Genomic DNA, 17,684 nt, shown 5'->3' on the forward strand with positions numbered 1-17,684 from the left:
GTCCAAATTTGAACTCGCAAAAGTTTGCTTACTTTTTAGATAAGTTTGGGAATACTATTTTTTTAAAGCCCACCAAACAAGTTCGGCCGGATTTGAAAATTATAAGAAAAAAAATTGTATATTTCTTACCGGACTTAGTAAAAAAATTTAGGATCATATAGCCGACTCGAAGATTTGGACTTTTGGTGTTATTAATCTAAGAAAAAATGAACTTAAAAATGACCTAAAGGTGGAAAGTCTTCTACTTAATTGGCAAAAAAGGTCAAAAAGTAATAAATTGACAATGCTTGATAAGTTTGAGGGCCGAATTGACCCTTATTCCAATACAAGAAACGGAAAACCAACCACTCTTTCCCGATCACAATAATACTGAAACCTAACCTAAATAGAGAACCAGACCATTAAAGCAGACCCAAACTTGGTTGACCCGAAACTTTCATCCCCATCTGGTTTGTACGGCGACCGAACCTCCAACATAAAGCTTCGGTTTCTCTTCCCGCAATAATCAGATCACCGGTGGTGAACCCAGAACCAATTGGCTCAATCCAATCGACTCTCTGCTGCCCTAACCGGTTCGCCCAATTTTCGGTTTTTTATCCTTAATTTTTCATTTTCTTCTTAAATAAAAAAAGAAAAGACAGGTATGATACTTTCTTCGATAGTTCTCTGTTGCTCAATATGTTTAAAGGGCTGTTGAATTATCACGTTATATGCTTCTGTGTAGTTACAAAGATAATGTCTTCGTTGGGTTTTCTTTAGTTCATGAAAGAGTCTACGTGCTTATGCAGATAATATATTTATAGTCATTGTTGAAGAAAGAAAGAAAGAGACACCCAAAAGCAAGAATTGAACGTTTTGTAATAGAATGGAGATACAGACACCACCAAGTTTAGGCCATAAACATGACTTGGGGTGGAAGTATTGTGAAATGATTAAGGAAGGAGAGAAAGTGCACATAAAATGTAGTTATTGTGGTAAAATCTTTAAAGGTGGTGGGATTTTTAGATTCAAAGAACATTTAGCTGGTCGAAAAGGTGGAGGACCAATGTGTCTAAACGTTCCAGCTGATGTTCGTCTTTTGATGGAACAAACTCTTGATGTTTCTTCTGCTAAGCAGAGTAGCAGGAGGCAGAGTAGCAGGCTGAAGATGACTCCAGAACTACCATCTTTACCTAATAATAAAAATAGTGATGACTTTGATTGTCCTGAAGAACATGTGCCCATTATCGTTACCCGCCATAAAAAGGATATGGCATGGAAATATTGTCAACCTTCTAAATATGGTGATAGGGTCCAGATAAAGTGTAATTATTGCGGTATAGTGTTTAAGGGTGGTGGCATTCATAGATTCAAGGAGCATCTTGCTGGTCGTAAGGGCGCTGCGCCCATTTGCGATCGAGTTCCTTCTGATGTTCGACTTTTGATGCAACAGTGTTTACATGAGGTTGTACCAAAGCAAAAAAAACAAAAAGTGGTTATTGAGGAAACGATTAATGTTGATTCACCTCCTGTTCCTCTTAATACTGACACATTTGCTAATCATTTTGGTGATGAGGATGATGACAACGGAGCCCCCATTTCAGTTGAATTAAATTCGAATTTGTCACTGGAAGAAGATGATGTGTTAAATCAAGGAAATTTGCACACAAGGAAGAGGGGAAGAGGTAAAACTTCGGCAATTGTTGATCATGGCGATCCTTTAGATGTTGTACATTTGAAGATGATTGACAATGTAATCCACACAACAGTAGGCCGATTCTTGTATGATATAGGAGCAAATTTTGATGCTTTAGACTCTATATATTTTCGAAGTTTGATTGATATGCTTTCTTCTGGAGCATCGGGGGCAGTAGCACCTTCAAATCATGATCTTCGTGGTTGGATACTGAAGAAGTTAGTTGAGGAAATAAAGAATGACATTGATCAATCTAGGACAACATGGGCCAGGACTGGTTGTTCTGTCTTGGTTGAAGAATGGAACTCAGAGAGTGGTATAACCTTACTAAATTTTTTGGTGAATTGTTCTCAAGGAACTGTGTTTTTGAAATCCGTGGAAGCATCGCACATCATATATTCTCCAGATGGTTTATATGTGTTGCTTAAACAGGTGGTGGAAGAAGTTGGAGCTAGTAATGTGTTGCAGGTGATTACTAATGGTAATGAGCATTATACTGTTGCTGGCAAAAGGTTGATGGAAGCTTTTCCTTCTCTGTTTTGGGCTCCTTGTGCAGTCCATTGCCTCGATTTGATACTAGAGGATTTTGCAAAACTTGAGTGGATAGATGCAGTAATTGAACAGGCTAAATCCGTCACAAGATTTGTCTACAATCACAGTGCAGTTCTGAATCTAATGAGAAAGTTTACTTATGGCAAGGATATTGTGCAACAGGGATTAACTCTTTCTGCCACAAACTTTACAATGTTGCAAAGGATGGCTGATTTTAAACTGAATTTGCAAACTATGATTACTTCGCAAGAGTGGATGGACTGCCCATATTCGAAGCAACACGGGGGATTGGCAATGTTAGATATTATAAGTAATCGATCATTTTGGTCTTCATGCATCTTGATAATCCGCTTAACAAGTCCGCTCATACGAGTTTTAGGTATAGCTGGTGGTAAAAGGAAAGCTGCAATGGGATATATTTTTGCAGGAATCTATCGAGCAAAAGAAACTATTAAGAGAGAACTTGTTAAAAGAGAGGATTACATGGTCTACTGGAATATTATAGATCATAGGTGGGATCAACGACGGCATCCTCCTCTTCATGTTGCAGGTTTCTTCCTTAACCCCAAGTTCTTTTATAGCATTGAAGGAGATGTGCATAATGAGATTCTATCAAGAGTGTTTGACTGCATAGAGAGATTGGTTCCTGATATAGAAGTTCAAGATAAGATTGCGAAAGAATTAAACATCTACAAGAATGCTGTAGGAGATCTTGGGCGGAAGATGGCAATTAGATCAAGAGGAACTCTGCTTCCTGGTAAGGAGCCTTTCTATTATTAGTTATTAATTGCGGCTGTTATTTAGTGGATGGACCTTTATATTTTTGTGTTAGGTTTCTTAAAAAATAAAATTTCAGGGGAAGCCTATAAAGGTCTTCCTCTATGCTTTACACATTCAAATAGTTAAACAAGTCGAACAAAAACATTAGTTTTATCTCAATCAATATGGTTGCTAAGTTAAATTTGACAGGAAATTTAAACTTTGCTTGTTGTGCCTGGTGTGATTTAAAAACTGTTAGTATGTTGGATGTATTTGTCATGGTTTTGACCACATCAAAAAATGAATGACATTTGATCATTGAGTCTAGTCCTTTCAATTTAATACTGTATTCCAAAATATTTCTCTTAAGCCATTAATTTATGTATAGCTGATTTCTTTAAGTATACATCGTTTAAGCTGAATGGTGGTCTACATATGGTGGAGGCTGTCCAAATTTGGCACGTTTGGCTCTTCGTATTCTCAGTCAAACATGTAGTTCGATTGGGTGCAGGAGCAATCATATTCCTTTTGAAAAGGTACATGCCACTAGAAACTGTTTGGAGCAGAAACGACGCAGTGATCTTGTCTTTGTGCAGTGCAATTTGCGTCTCAAAGAAATGTATGTAGCAAAAATTGGCTTGTACACATAATTCTAGTTGGTCTTTGACATTTGGAGTGGAAAGATCTGGCTTCATTGCTAATTGACTTCACTGTAGGGTTGATGAAAGCAAAAACCAGGTACCTTTGGACCCTATATCATTTGACAATATTAGTATTGTGGAGGACTGGATCCTGCAAAATGATATTTGTTTAGAAGACTACGAGAGTGCAGATTGGATGTCTCTAGTTCCCCCTTCTGCTAACAATATGCCAGCAGGATCCGCAGTTGATGAAATTGAAGACTTAGGTGTTGGTAAATGCAGTTCTCGTTTTTTAAAATATTCATCCGAATAACTCTGTTCTTAATTTAATTAAAAACATGGTTTAACGTGCAGGGTTCACGGACTTTGAGATTTTTGAAAGACTGAAGGAATTTAAGTAAGAAGATCAGGAATCACACAGCAAATCACTGGAAACATTGACGACTGACTACGCTTTGTATGACAACCACAACTCAGACAGAGTATGATGTTTTGTCATTGAGGCTCTCTTTGACAGCTATTAGCTCAGAAATTGTGAAGATGGAATTGAAAAACCCAGTACCTTTGAGTTTTAAATGATTTAGATAAGTATTCTCTCTCTCCTAAAACCAACAAAAACAATCATATTTGAGATGTGTCCAAAACAAAACTGAAGCTGTTGCTAAGATTAAACTGAATAGAAGGGGTAATCTAGCTGCTTTGAATATGAGAAACTGAAGCTGTTGCTAAGATGAAACAGAATAAAAGGGGTAATCTAGCTGCTTTTGAATATGAGCCTGTGAATGCTGATAATGCTGGTCAAGTATTGTTACATTATTGTGATTACTAATGAAGCCTTGCAGTAAGATTCAGAGAAACACATTGCATTATATATGAGTAGCATGTAGTTGTCTAATGCCAAGTTCTCTGTGTACATGTAGTAAAATAAAAAGTTTTGGGTCTTTAGTGGTCAAGCCTACAAAGCATACAAATGCAGATACAGACTACTGGTCTTGTGATGATGATGATGATGATGATGATGATGATACAGATTACAAAGCTCTGTTATTACTTGAAACCTCAAAGCTCTGTTATTACTTGAAACCTTAACTGCATCAAAAAATTAGTTCAAAAGGATGACTCATTCATTTTAGTTAGCAATGCATCATTCTCCGTAATAAGAATAGGCGGAATGCATATTTGGACACTTGAATTTTAGCTATTTTGTCATTTTACCATCTTAACTTTTAATTTGACCTAACAAATATTTGAATTATGTTTTTGTAACCTCTTAAACACCTTTGCTTGTCGATTTAACCTAATAGACACCAAAATTCTTTTTTTTTTTTTATAATATTTAAATGCTAACACACGACATTTCATGAACTTGTTAAATCAAGTCACATGTCAAAAACTCTTTAGATATTACAAAAAATATTAGGTTAAGGTGTCTATCAGGTTATATTCAAAGTAAAGGTGTTAAAGTGACCAAAATGATTAAAATTCAAGTGTCTAAATTTGCATTTGGCTAAAAGTATATGATTGAAAATGAGCTTTTTACTGAATCAACCTTAAGTAATATACAAGTGGTTTAACTCATTTGCATTTTATACCAAGAACATAAATTTTTTAAATTAAAAGCCTGTATTAAAAGCTATACACTGTGTGCTATCAGTGCCTTCAGTACTGGAAAGCAATGAAGAGTTTCAAGGAATAAGAAAAAGGAAAAAAAACAAACATTTTCCATAACAAACTAGGCATAAACTTGAATATTACATGAATAAAACATTCTTAGATGTGCATTCAGGTAAGGGAAAATACTGAAAAACAAACTCCCTGACCAATATCTAATACCTAATCTAATAAGTATACAAACAAAACTTTCAAACTACTGAGCATAAGCTTGCACAAAGTCAAAAATTTTAAAAAGAAAAATAAAAGAGAAGAATGTGAAAAAAAAAAATAAAGATATAGAGAAGAAAGAAAAAAAAATATTTAGCAAGCCAAAATAAAGAGCAGCAAAACTAATACTGCTTTCCCAAAATGATGCCAAGGATGATAGACACAATTGCCACTCCCAAAATAACCTTAAAGTGCATGGAAGGAGAAACCTCGGCAGTATGAGCATGTGTCTCAGAAGTGGATGAGGTTTGAGCAGATGCAGCCTCTAACTTTTTCTTACTCTTCCTTTTTGTTGGAGTGGAAAAGGTTGTTCCAATGTCTCTGGATTTGATCTCTGTTCCATCCTTATGTTCAGACACATTGCCCTCATTACCCTGCAACAGAATTTTTACTTTTATCTTTTCATGTATTATACTAGAACATGTATCCATTTCCACAGACAATGGAGTTATGGTTTGGTGTATTAAGGCATTAATTTCTTTAAACAAGTTGGTATCACTATTCATGTGATATTTGAATCAATAAGGAGCATGAAAAGGTCTTAAGAGAATATTTATCATGGAATTTTAATTTGTGACAATAAGATCACCAAATTTAATCTTACTGCAATTAAGGTATCTTCACCTAATTTCCAATGAGATTCCCACAAAAATCATTTTTCAAATCGGCCATGACATATGATTCATATTCTAGTAATACAGAAGATGATGGACACCTTAATTTTTCTTTTCCTGTATAAATATCAGTCTTGAACTGAAAGGCTACATCAATTATTCTGAAAAATTAAATTTTTGTGAGCATTAAAAAGTTCAGCAGTGAATAATTCATTTGCAGATGATATGAACTATTTTATATAGTGAGAAATGCAGGAAGAACCAACATAACTAAACAATTTATAATCTATACTTTTATGTACAAATGGACACTCATTTGTGCACACAGGCTTGAATGAATGTGCTAATATGAATAATGCAGTAGATATGTGCATGAACTGACCTTTTCCAACAATTTTGCATCAGCCAGTTGCAATTTCTGTTCAAGCTCCTTGACTTGGTTATCTAGAAGAGTGATCTCCTTTTTCTTAGTTTCAAGGTCTTCAAGGGATTTCTTCAGAGCTGCTTCTTTTTCTAAGTTCTTCTGAGAATTTGCTTCTTTCTGTTTTATTGGATAAAAAAGAAAAGAACTCAGAACAGTCATTTTAAAGCCCACATGATTAATCTCCATATATAAAGGGCAAGAATGCTAGATTTATATGTATGGAATGCTGACATATCATAGTTCTAATACATGCCAAGATATTGGTAATTTATTGAAGTTCAAATATTTGCAGTTTGATACGTTTCATTAAGCAGGTTGCAGTTTGATATGTTTTGTCAAGAATCAGATACTTTATGTAATGCAAATACCTCTTCTTTCAATTGAGCTTCAGCTGTTGCCAATTTTTCTTCAAGTTCCTTGAGATGGATTTGCAATGCAGATTTCTCAGCCATATCAGCCTTGATATTTTCAATCTCAGATTTTAGGGCATTTTCATTTGCCTTCTGCTCTTTCAGTTGCTCTTCAAGCTGGACAATCACAGATTCAAGTTCCTTCTTTGCATTTTGATATGTGTCATTAAGCAGGTTGTTCTCTTCCATAATAGATGATATCTGCAAATGGAGTTCATTGAATCAGAAGACTACCAACTAAATTAGAGATCATGTTTTTACCAAGACCTCAAAAAGGATTGTAGCAAACCTGAGTTTGTAGTCTGTTTCTTTCATCAGTAAGCTGCTGCGTTAGATCTTCTATTCCTTTCTTTGAAGTGTGAAGCTGTTCTACCGTTTCAACCTTCTCAGAATGGGCGGTAGTCAGTTTTGCTTCTAAATCACCCAGTTTGGACTCATAGGAGGCCAGTTCCTGGGTGAGCTTCAAATTTATCTCAGCCAGTCCCCCGCTCTCTTTCTCAAAGTGGCTTAACTTGGTTTGCAGTTCCTCAACAATACTTTCCAAATGTTTCAATTTCAGATGAGTCTCTTCCAGCTCAAGTTTTCGGGTTTCAGCAATTGCAGACGCTCCTTGAGCCTGTTCTTCGTAGAATTTTATTTGGACTTCATGTGCATTTAGCTTCTCGTTCAAATCCTTTGTTTCAGAGTCTTTCTGAGTCAACTTTTGGATGATCTCTTGTAACTCTGTTTCTGCTTGTATCATCCGAGTCTCAGTTGCAGAATGAAGTTCTAAAGCCCTCGAGTGCTTATCTGATATTTCGGTGATAGTGCTCATGTGAGAAGCAAGTTGTTGAGCTGAGGCATCCTTCTCAGAAACTGCAGCATTCAGCAATTCCTGAAGTTCATCCACCTTACTCTTAAGCTGACTGTTTGTCTCAACCAAGAGTTTGATTTCTGATAGAGAGTTAGAAGCCTTACTTTCTGCTTCCAGTATCTGCTTTTCGAGTTCTTCATTTGAGGTTTCCAAAGAAGCGACCTTTACCAAACATAAATCCAGTTCTTCCTTCAAAGATGCAGACTTTCCAGTTGCTTCGGCTACCTGCTCTTCATATGACTTAACTTGGTCTTCAAGATCCTTCAGTTTGTCAACCAGGAATTTTGCCTCAAAATCCTTGTTGGTGAAGTTTGCTATAGCTTCTTGAAGTTTCAGTTCTGAATCCCTAGCAAGGGATTCATGTAAAGTTTCAAGCTCTGACTTTCTTGCAGTAGCTTCCTCTAATAACTTTTCTTCTTGCTCTAGTTGCTGTTGAAGTTCATCCACCTTGCTCTTGAGCTGACTGTTTGTCTCGACCAAGAGTTCGTTTTCTGATAGAGAGTTAGAAACCTTATTTTCTGCTTCCAATATCTGCATTTTGAGTTCTTGATTTGAGGTTTCTAAAGAAGCCACTTTTAGCAAACACAGATCCAGTTCTTCCTTCAAAGATGCAGACTCTCCAGTTGCTTTGGCTACCTGCTCTTCATATGACTTCACTTGGTCTTCAAGATCCTTCAATTTGTCAACCAGGATTTTTGCCTCAGAATCCTTGTTGGTGAAGTTTGCTATAGCCTCTTGAAGTTTGAGCTCTGAATCCCTAGCAAGGGATTCATGCAATGTTTCAAGCTCTGACTTTCTTGCAGTAGCTTCCTCTAATAACTTCTCTTGTTGCTCTAGTTGCTCTTCAGCAGACTTGAGCTTCAACATTATATCGCTTTCTCTCAATCCAACAGCCTGTAGATCATTTTCGATGGCCTCCAACTTCTCTTGCATCACATTTAACTCATTGCGCAAGACTTCTATAAGATTCTCAGCTTCAGCCAGCTTCTCACTGGAACTGTTTGATACATCTTCTAAGATTTTCTTTTCATTGGTCACTGAATTAAGGCACTCTGTCAGCTCTATCTCCTTTTCATTGGCTGTTTGCAGTGCAATTTCAATGCTCGATGCCTTTGATTGGAATGCCTCGAGCTCAGACGAAAGTTCCGACACCTTATTAAAGTACTTGTTGGACTCTGATTCTGTATCCGTGCATTTCTTTTCTAATGTGCTAATCTGCTCTTCTAGTTCCTGGATCCTATACTTCTCTGCTTCGAGTAACAACTCTAACTCATTCACCTTTTTGCTAGCATCCTCTACTTTGGAATGAGACATCTGGAACAAATCTTCAAGTTCAAGACTACGCTGATGGTTCATATTTGCTCGGTCCTCGTGTTCAGCTGACTTCTGGGAAGCAATTCTTAATTCCTCCTCAAGCTCCTCACTCCGGGATGATACCTGATTTAGAGAAGATTCAAGGTAGATTATCTTCTCCAGGTATTCATGCATCTGTTCACTCAACTGTTTCTTTTCTTCCTCCAATTCTTTCAATGCAGTACTGAGTTCAGATACTTTAAGTGAGAATTCTCTCACTTCTCTCTCAGCATCACTGCTTTTTAATTCGACCAGATTCAGTTGTTGCTCAAGCTCCAAATTCCTCTGCTCTGCTGCAACAAAACGGGTCTCAAGCTCTCTCAATTGAGATTTTGCAGTTTCTGCTGCCCCATTTGAAGCTTGGATTAAATCCTCAAGTTCCAAATTCTTTTGAGTAGCAGATGCTGCAGCAGCCCCTGACTCATTGTGAAGCTCTTCCAAAGATTTCAATTTCTGTTCAAGCTCTGCATTGTTTGATAAAGCCTGGGACAAAAGTGAATCTGCTTTAGAGAAATTCTCATCTGAAACCTTCAACTTGTCCTCAAGGTCACCACATAATTCTTTCATTAGTGCTGCATTAGTAGTAAGATCTGTCACAGTTGCTTCAAGAGCTTCTTTTTCTTTTATTACTTCAGCCAATTCTTTACGTACAGTTGAGACCTCTGCTTCCTGGTTTTGAAACTTGGCTTCTACCAAGTCCCTTGCATTGACTTCCTCCTGCAGCTTCAACTTGATGGTTTCCAACTCAGAAACCTTTGCTTGAAGATCTTCTTTGACTGCATTGACCAAACTCTCCAATGCCAAGATATCTTCCTTCACCTGAGATTCTGAAGCTTTCTTTGACTCCAATTCTTGGGTCAGTTCACTTATAAGAGCCTCCTTTGAAGAGACCCTTTGCTCCATGTCCAGCAGTTGTGATTTTGAAAGTGCCATTTCTTCATTAACTGCTGAAAGATCAGCTGTAGTGCTCTTAAGGGCTTCATCAACTTTCTGGTTCTCTGCAATCTTTGCTTGAAGATCTTCTTTGACTGCACTGACCAAACTCTCCAATGCCAAGACATCTTCCTTCACCTGAGATTCTGAAGCTTTCTTCAACTCCAATTCTTGGGTCAGTTCACTTATAAGAGCCTCCTTTGAAGACACTTTTTGCTCCATGTCCAGCAGTTGTGATTTTGAAAGTGCCAATTCTTCAGTAACTGCTGAAAGATCAATGGTAGTGCTCTTAAGGGATTCTTCAACTTTCTGGTTTTCTGCAATCTTCTCATAGAGGGCCTGAACTTCTTTTTGAAGGGAAGCCATCTGATCTTCCATTTCTTTTGCATTTAATCTTGCCTCCTCAAGCAGCCTCTCAAACTCCAAAGCCCTTTGTGTCTCAGATTCAGCATGAGAACCACTTTGTTTATGCAACTCCTCAAACCTCTTTGCCTCATCCGCAGACACGTGCAGCTCTTCTTCCAACTCTTGCATCTTCTTTCTGGAGTTCTCAAGCTCAAGGCTGAGACTATCAAATGATTCCTTCACTTCAATCAATTCCTTGTGCTTCACGTCTTGCGCTTCCAGAGCCTCTTGCAAAGACTTGAGCTGTAAACTATATTTCTCCTCAGCTTCAGTAATCTGCTCTTGCAATTTCTTGTTATTAACTTCAAGCTCCTCATGCTTCTTTTCACGTTCCTCCAACTTCTCCTTTGCAAGAAAGACCTCTTCCTTCAATTTTGCATTTTCGGATTCAGAATGCTTCAATGATTCAGCTACTCTTCCCAGTTCGAGTTCAAGTTCCTTAGCACTCTCCTGAGCTTCCAATAGTTCTCTTGTCGAACTGCTTAAACTTCTTTCTGTTGTCGATGGCTTCTCGTCCTCTCCAATCTCTGCCTCGGTTATATGAGAGACATCCTTCAAATCAAGTGATTCCTTCTCTACCTTTATGAACTCTCCATCAGTCTCATCCTCTTCCTTCTTTCCTTCTTTTTCTACCTGTGGCAAGTCTCCATTTGTTGCCTGTAATGTTATAAGATCAATATTCAAACTTTATGAATTCCACAATGATCACTTGGAGGGTGTTATAAATAAGTTTCACATGTTTTTATAGAATTTATTTCTGAGTCCATCAGTTTATATGTCTAGTATAAAGGAAATCTGTCTGGTATCTATCATATTAAATTTTTGAAATTATTTATAATTAGATTAAAATGTATCAAATTTGAAAGAATTTCAAATAAATTCAAAAATTATGAGGTTTTCTTTTAGTGTGACAAAACTACTAATTTTATGTATCTGGTATACAGGAAAATTTGTTTGGCATCTATTGTATTAAATTCTTTAAATTGTTTACAATTAAATTAAATCCTATCAAATTAGATAGAATTTTAATAAATTTTGAGGTTTTCTTTTATTGCGACAAAAATACATCGATTCAAATATTTTCTTACTTTTTTCATATCTCTCTCATCCTTTCTCTATTTCTCTATTTTATATTTCTTTCTCTCTCTTTTGTAATTCTAAGTAGACACATATATGTACACACACAGAATGAAAACAGTATATATAAAAGCAGGTCATGTTTCTGCAGAGTTTTCACATATTTCTTTTATATCAAGCCACATAGCATAAGAAATCAATAAAAGTAAGATAAGTCACTTTGCTAAACTATTATTATTATCCAATCAAACTGTTTCCACTACATTATATTTAGTGTATATGTAATAATCTATAATTTAATGAATGAGAATTAAATGCATAACCTTTTCTAATTTCTTTGTCTTTAAAATGTTTTGAGATTTATAGAAGGTGAAATAGTACATTATACTTTTAATATTTCCCTCGTTAATTGTATTCTTTCTACAAATAGTAGATAGTAGATAATGCAAGTAAAAAGTTGTTATAAGAAAGATTGCATGCATACATAATATAACTAAGATGTAGTCTCCAATAATTTAAGCGGTATTAGATGAACCAGCATCAACTAGTTGATTTGCATTAAACAAATTGAACTGTTGAGATTTCAACCTCCTAATAAATATAATTATTAATTTTAATCAATTACAATCTAATAAACTCATAATTTAACTGGATATATATATATATATATATATAGTTAAATCAAGTTTATTAAAATAATCATCACATCCTTATTACAACATTTTGAAATATTTTGAGTATTACAATTATTTTAGAAATTGTCTTCTAAAACGAAAAATTTATGTGTAATATATGTATATAACAAATTTATTAATTTAATATGATATATGATTAAATTTCTTCTATATATATATATGTATATATATATAAAATATCAAATTTTGAGTATTAATAAAATGAAAATTATTTTACATACAAAGCATGAAAAATTTGCTATCTTTCTCTTTTAATAAAAAAGGTTATTATTAAAACTAAAAAAAAAATTGAATTACAAAAATATAACAAACAACAGATTTCATTTAAATGAATTTTACATTTATTATATAACATACCAAGCATAGAATCCATTTACAAATAAAATTTCTCATAGGACTTATTTGTAAATTAAAACATTAGAAATAAATCAAATAAACACATTTAATTTTTTTTACTTTTCTTTTATTTTTATTTTTCCGGATCATTTTATTAATATTCTCTGGCAAAACATTCATTACATGGAATTGAAAAACTCAACCCAATTTATAACAGGCGTAATTAGAAAAAAGAAAAAGAAATCAGAGATTTTCTTAGGGGTTCGTTAAACTAGATCAGTAAATGAAATTAAAAGAAAGAAAGCATTTAGGAATTTGAGAAAACTACTTCTATGACACAAGTGATTGTCATCTCAATGCTACTTCTATGAATGCAGAACTATGGATAGTGATTTGTGTGTTAGTTACCTTGATAGGCTCTGCTTTATCATCCTCGGTATCAACCTTCACTACTGGGACTTCTGAAATGGCTTGGGTGTCTTCTTCCATGCTAGATTTCTACCTGTAATATTGTCACAAATTGAAAACTGAGGTTTGAAGCTAAAGTAGAGACCAAGTATTACTTTATATGTGCTTGCTTATGTTTCAGTTGTCTGCCTGGGTATCAGATTTTTATCAAGGAAAACCAGACAAAATATATTGGTATGCAGAAAACATTGGAGAATGCTGTTCCATATCATCACACAGCACAAACTCCAAGGAAGTGTTGTTCTGTTAAACTTCACATGAACATGGAAATCTGATCACAGGTTCGGCTCCTAAGCCCATTACCAGACTGACATCCCAATGCCGAGCCACAAGTTCTACCAATCATCCTAGGATTCATTTAATTTCATAATAACATATCAATTGGGATTGGATTTTCATATTTTATACTTTAAATATTAAATAAGAAATTTATTTTTAATTTTTATAACCTTACTAATTTATATCAGTGCTTGTATAAAAACTTACTTGAAAATTATACCAATTTTGGTAGAATTTTTTTTTCTATTGCTCCTTTTTCTGAAGGAAAGACTAATTAAAGATGTGTATCTATAAGAATTTATTCACATTTTACTAGCTTATTCATATTATCCATTTATTGATTCCAGAATTCAAAATTGTAAAAATAAATAAAGCAAGAACTGAAAAATAGTCAGGTAGCTAATTTTCTTTTATTCTTAAAAAGCTTATTACATATTCTTTTAGTAGAAAAAGATGCTAAAAAGGGACAAAGAAAAAGTTAATTTACTTTTTAAAGAAATATATTTGCAGTCGCCTAGCCAACTCTTATTTTCTTTGTGATATTCCATCCATAATATGCATCTTATTAAGATGTTAAATATCAAGCTATCAGATCAAAACCTAAATAAGTAGCTTTTACTACTTGGCAGTCAAATATAGACATGTGAATTTATTTCTTTTCTACAAGAAGATTAATAATGTAAATCTCATTTCAACAGGGGAAAAATGTTTTAAAAAATAATAAAAAAAATTCATATAGACACAGAAAACATAATTAAAAAAGGAAAAAGAAAATCTCTGGAACCACCAGACTACACTCCGAAGGTCAGCTATTTCAAAGTGCTTGGAGTGGATCTTGATTTCTAGATCCACCATTTCTAATTATAAGATTGATTCCACGTATTATTAAAAATTAATCTTCCCTTTCAGTTATTAAATATTAACAACTATACCAAATCAAAGAAATAAAATATTAACAACTACAAATAAGGTACTTGGAAAAAAAACCTGGACAGCTAATTTTTTCCTCTATATCGTGTGTCGGGTGACAGTAGAGAGGCACACCTGGCAAAAAAAAGTTGATGAACACGTACCCATGAAGACAAATCATGCGTCGTCGTTTAGATATAGCAGTATAAATTCTAGAAATTCACATGCACGAAACTGAAATCTGTTTCCTTTATGTTTCTCGTCACCTAACGCCCGTAGGAAAATTGTGCCGTTTGTTGTTCTGTCTATAACTTTTTCGGTTTATGGAAATTTAATTGTGTCCTTAATTTTGGGTGTAACAGAAACATAACTCATAAAATTATGAGTCCAGAACAGAAAAACAATTGAGCTTACAGGGAAAAGAGAAATATAGAATAAGAATAAGAAAATAAAACTTATATTTCTTTTTAATTTATAAGAAATTTAATGGGTCATAAACGGCACAAATAAAAAATAATTAATTTTTCATAATTCATAAAGCCGGTAATCGATGAATTTAGAAGTAGAAGTTTGAATTTAGAATTTATTTTTTTTAAATAAACGCTCTTACCAATTTATGTGACACTAACATTTTTCTTTTATCACATAGCCACTTTCTTTCTCAATAAAGTTTAGTTACTGATTTTCCTTTTACGTCCAAAGCAAATAAACGTGGTTTGGCAAAGAAACACTTTCTATTTCGTAACTGGGTGGACAGACATATCATTATCAGGAGAGAAATTTATATTGGCCATTTCTAACAATTATTGCACCGAAAAATAATTATATATTGAAATTTACATATAAATTATCAGTTATAAAATTTTAATTTATTTTATTTAAATCTTTAATTTTAATTATATTTTAATTTAATCACTTTGCTAATAAAGATTAATACGTCACAAAAACAGTTAATGAAGAAAAAATAAAAAAAGGTGACATATTAATTTTTTATTAATAAAATAACTAAATTATAATCAAAATTAAAATTAAATAATTGAGATTAAACAAATTACAACTAATTAAAATGAAATGAAATATAAAATTTGATGAACATTTATATTTTTATCTCGTTAAATTACTAAACTTAAATATCATAAGCTATGCATCATTTACATATTGATTATAATATATGCACCTAAAAATATATAAGTTTTTTACACTATTATCCGTGTTTTCCAAATAATATCCAGATTTAATTATTCTCCATAGGGATTTAAAATATTAACTAAAAATTGGATTGTTCATGATTTTTATTATAAATGGACTTTTTTTAAAAATATGGCATACTTTTGAAGATAACAAATGTTAAATTCACTTCTCATAAAATGAAATGTCGAACTGTAAATTAAATGAGTCACATAATGTTTTTTACATTGTAATGATTTCATAAAGGATCATATTGATAATCAAAATGCTAATCAATTAAGATAAGGTGCGTGCGGAAACTTTGGCCCACTTAAAAGTTTGTAGCAAAATTATCAAAACAAACATTTTGTACTCAAAAGAAACAAATTCAAGAACATGCTACCATGACCACATCCACATGTAACACCTACTAGCTACTAGTTATAGTTGTAACAAAAACAAAAAGAAACAACCTGTTACTACCAAAAAATATATATATGGATCCATTTATATTTTATATAAACATTATATTTATATTAAAGCAAGACAAGAACCTTATTAAGATCTAAAACGCTTGATTCATTTTGTCCTGACCTATCATGTGACACGATTAATTCAGTGGGACCCCGAATAAAATTTCCTCCTTTGATATCTAATCTATACAAAACAGAAAACTATTAACAGAACAGAACAGGCCCTTCAAATTTAACTCGGTGAAAGTTTTCCTTTTCTTGCAATCTGGACCGTCTATTTAAGAGAAGATGAGATGCATCAATCAATCAAAACACCCAAGAAAACCAAAAGAGGCTGTTTAGTTACACTATCAACGCCATCATATATTTAACTTTATTTCAATATTGATGCAGAAAAAGGAAAAAAATATTTAACATAATGGGTGGACCCCATTAAAGTTGGGCAGCCCATCCCCATCTTCATCTCCCTCTTTTTTCCTGTTATTTTTGTTTTCTTTTTGTTATGTTTTCTCAACTTCATCAAAAGTATTTATTCCAAAAAAAAAAAAAAAAACTTCATCAAAAGTATAAAACGCGTGACAGCTCAATGAAAACCACTCTTTTTTCTAGTATCATTAGCTATTATTTGCAAGTGAATCCCACAAATCCCTATTCCCCTATCATAATAAACAAAATGAAAGCATTCGGCTATGTACAAGCTTAAGCTAAGATTAGTTTCGACCATTAACTGTTTAAATTTGAATTATTAAAGTGTTTTAATCTAATCATATGCTAAGCTTTAAACCAGAGAGAGCTCTATTTTTAAAAGAAAGTGAGCCGTGCGCTGTGCATATTCTTGACCTGATCAGCTACAGTGGAATTAGTAAGCTATTAATCATATTTAACTCAAATAATTTTAAAAATTGACTTCCATGTTTAAGAATCTCCACCTAACGCAAAGTAACAAACAGAGACGCGAAAACAATAAAAAAAAAAAAATAGCAACTTCACCAGTATATTAAAAGGAAAAACAGAAATAAAAATACACATATATAAAACAGCAATCGACAATTATTTATTTATTTATTTGATGAATCTTATATATCAAGTCAATCATCTTTGGTAAATTAAACATAGCTTCCTCTGGTTTAAAAAAGAAAAAGAAAAGGAAACACTTGAATGTATATATAAACTTGATTTGGATCAGCTTAAATAAGAGCAATTCATAAGGGCTGATCAGGATCATAAGAACTGTTTCTCTAAAGATAAAAGAAGAAGAAGAAGGGACTGATCAAGTATAGATAATCTGTTTGATCAACAAGAATCATCACCGATTAAACACCTTAAACTCCAGAACAAATTAAAAATAAACAACAAAAACATTATCAAAACCAAGCTAAACAAGAGGGAAGAGTCAGAGATTGATTACCGATTAAAAGATCGATAGCTGTTTTAGCTTTGATTTGAGGAGGTTTGATTGTGTTCCTTCTTTGCAATTGAAAAAGATTAAGCAAAGAAGAAAAAAAGAAAAAATTGGAGGAATTGAAAGAATGATGAAGGAATTGAAATATTGTGAGGGAGAAAGAGAGAGAATCTTTGGAGTATAAAAGGAGGACAAACAGAGGGAGAGTGTGGACTCCACTTATTAAGTGGGACCCCTGTTTTTCAAACAGCCAATCTTACTATGGTTTGTTTCCAACGCTGCCGCTTTGTTTTGCTCTCTAGCTTTTTGCCCTCCCTTTTTCTTTTAATTTACCATCCTATCCTTGTTCTAGCCTTGCTAATAATTCTTTTATGTTTT

At 33.6% G+C, this 17,684-nt stretch overlaps 2 protein-coding genes across 4 annotated transcripts; one reads left to right on the forward strand and one right to left on the reverse strand.

The window, feature by feature from the left end:
• The first annotated feature begins 347 nt into the window (after positions 1–347).
• Positions 348–4,484, forward strand: LOC8264909. 2 transcript variants are annotated; one of them, XM_048369555.1, is made up of 5 exons: positions 349–641; positions 789–2,984; positions 3,404–3,605; positions 3,703–3,899; positions 3,982–4,484. In XM_048369555.1, exons 2-5 carry the CDS (start codon positions 866–868, stop codon positions 4,026–4,028), a joined length of 2,565 nt encoding a protein of 854 aa, XP_048225512.1. In that variant the 5' UTR covers positions 349–641; positions 789–865; the 3' UTR covers positions 4,029–4,484. The 2 variants fall into 2 exon arrangements, 1 of the variants encoding a protein (XP_048225512.1); XR_007214250.1 differs by having other exon boundaries at positions 348–2,984; positions 3,498–3,605.
• An 846-nt stretch (positions 4,485–5,330) lies between these two features.
• LOC8264910 (myosin-3) lies at positions 5,331–17,481 on the reverse strand. 2 transcript variants are annotated; one of them, XM_015720417.3, is made up of 7 exons: positions 17,313–17,474; positions 14,343–14,399; positions 13,017–13,110; positions 7,246–11,157; positions 6,915–7,157; positions 6,505–6,663; positions 5,331–5,882 (listed from the first exon to the last, which is right to left on the reverse strand). In XM_015720417.3, the coding sequence occupies exons 3-7, from the start codon at positions 13,095–13,097 to the stop codon at positions 5,631–5,633; spliced, it is 4,647 nt and encodes a 1,548-aa protein (XP_015575903.2). In that variant the 5' UTR covers positions 13,098–13,110; positions 14,343–14,399; positions 17,313–17,474; the 3' UTR covers positions 5,331–5,630. The 2 variants fall into 2 exon arrangements, with proteins under 2 accessions (XP_015575903.2, XP_002521050.2); XM_002521004.4 differs by lacking the exon at positions 14,343–14,399 and having other exon boundaries at positions 17,313–17,481.
• Between the last annotated feature and the right edge of the window lie 203 nt (positions 17,482–17,684).

This window comes from Ricinus communis, chromosome 10, assembly GCF_019578655.1.
Source record: "Ricinus communis isolate WT05 ecotype wild-type chromosome 10, ASM1957865v1, whole genome shotgun sequence".
Classification (NCBI taxonomy): domain Eukaryota; kingdom Viridiplantae; phylum Streptophyta; class Magnoliopsida; order Malpighiales; family Euphorbiaceae; genus Ricinus; species Ricinus communis.

Coding starts and splice junctions, on each gene's coding strand:
- LOC8264910 (XM_002521004.4), bottom strand. CDS start 13,097: ATGGAAGAAGACACCCAAGCCATTTCAGAAGTCCCAGTAGTGAAGGTT. Junction 7,158..7,245: donor GAAACAGACTACAAACTCAG/GTTTGCTACAAT, acceptor CTCCATTTGCAG/ATATCATCTATTATGGAAGA. Junction 6,664..6,914: donor AAGCTCAATTGAAAGAAGAG/GTATTTGCATTA, acceptor CCAATAAAACAG/AAAGAAGCAAATTCTCAGAA.
- LOC8264909 (XM_048369555.1), top strand. CDS start 866: ATGGAGATACAGACACCACCAAGTTTAGGCCATAAACATGACTTGGGG. Junction 3,606..3,702: donor AATTTGCGTCTCAAAGAAAT/GTATGTAGCAAA, acceptor ACTTCACTGTAG/GGTTGATGAAAGCAAAAACC. Junction 3,900..3,981: donor AATTGAAGACTTAGGTGTTG/GTAAATGCAGTT, acceptor TTTAACGTGCAG/GGTTCACGGACTTTGAGATT.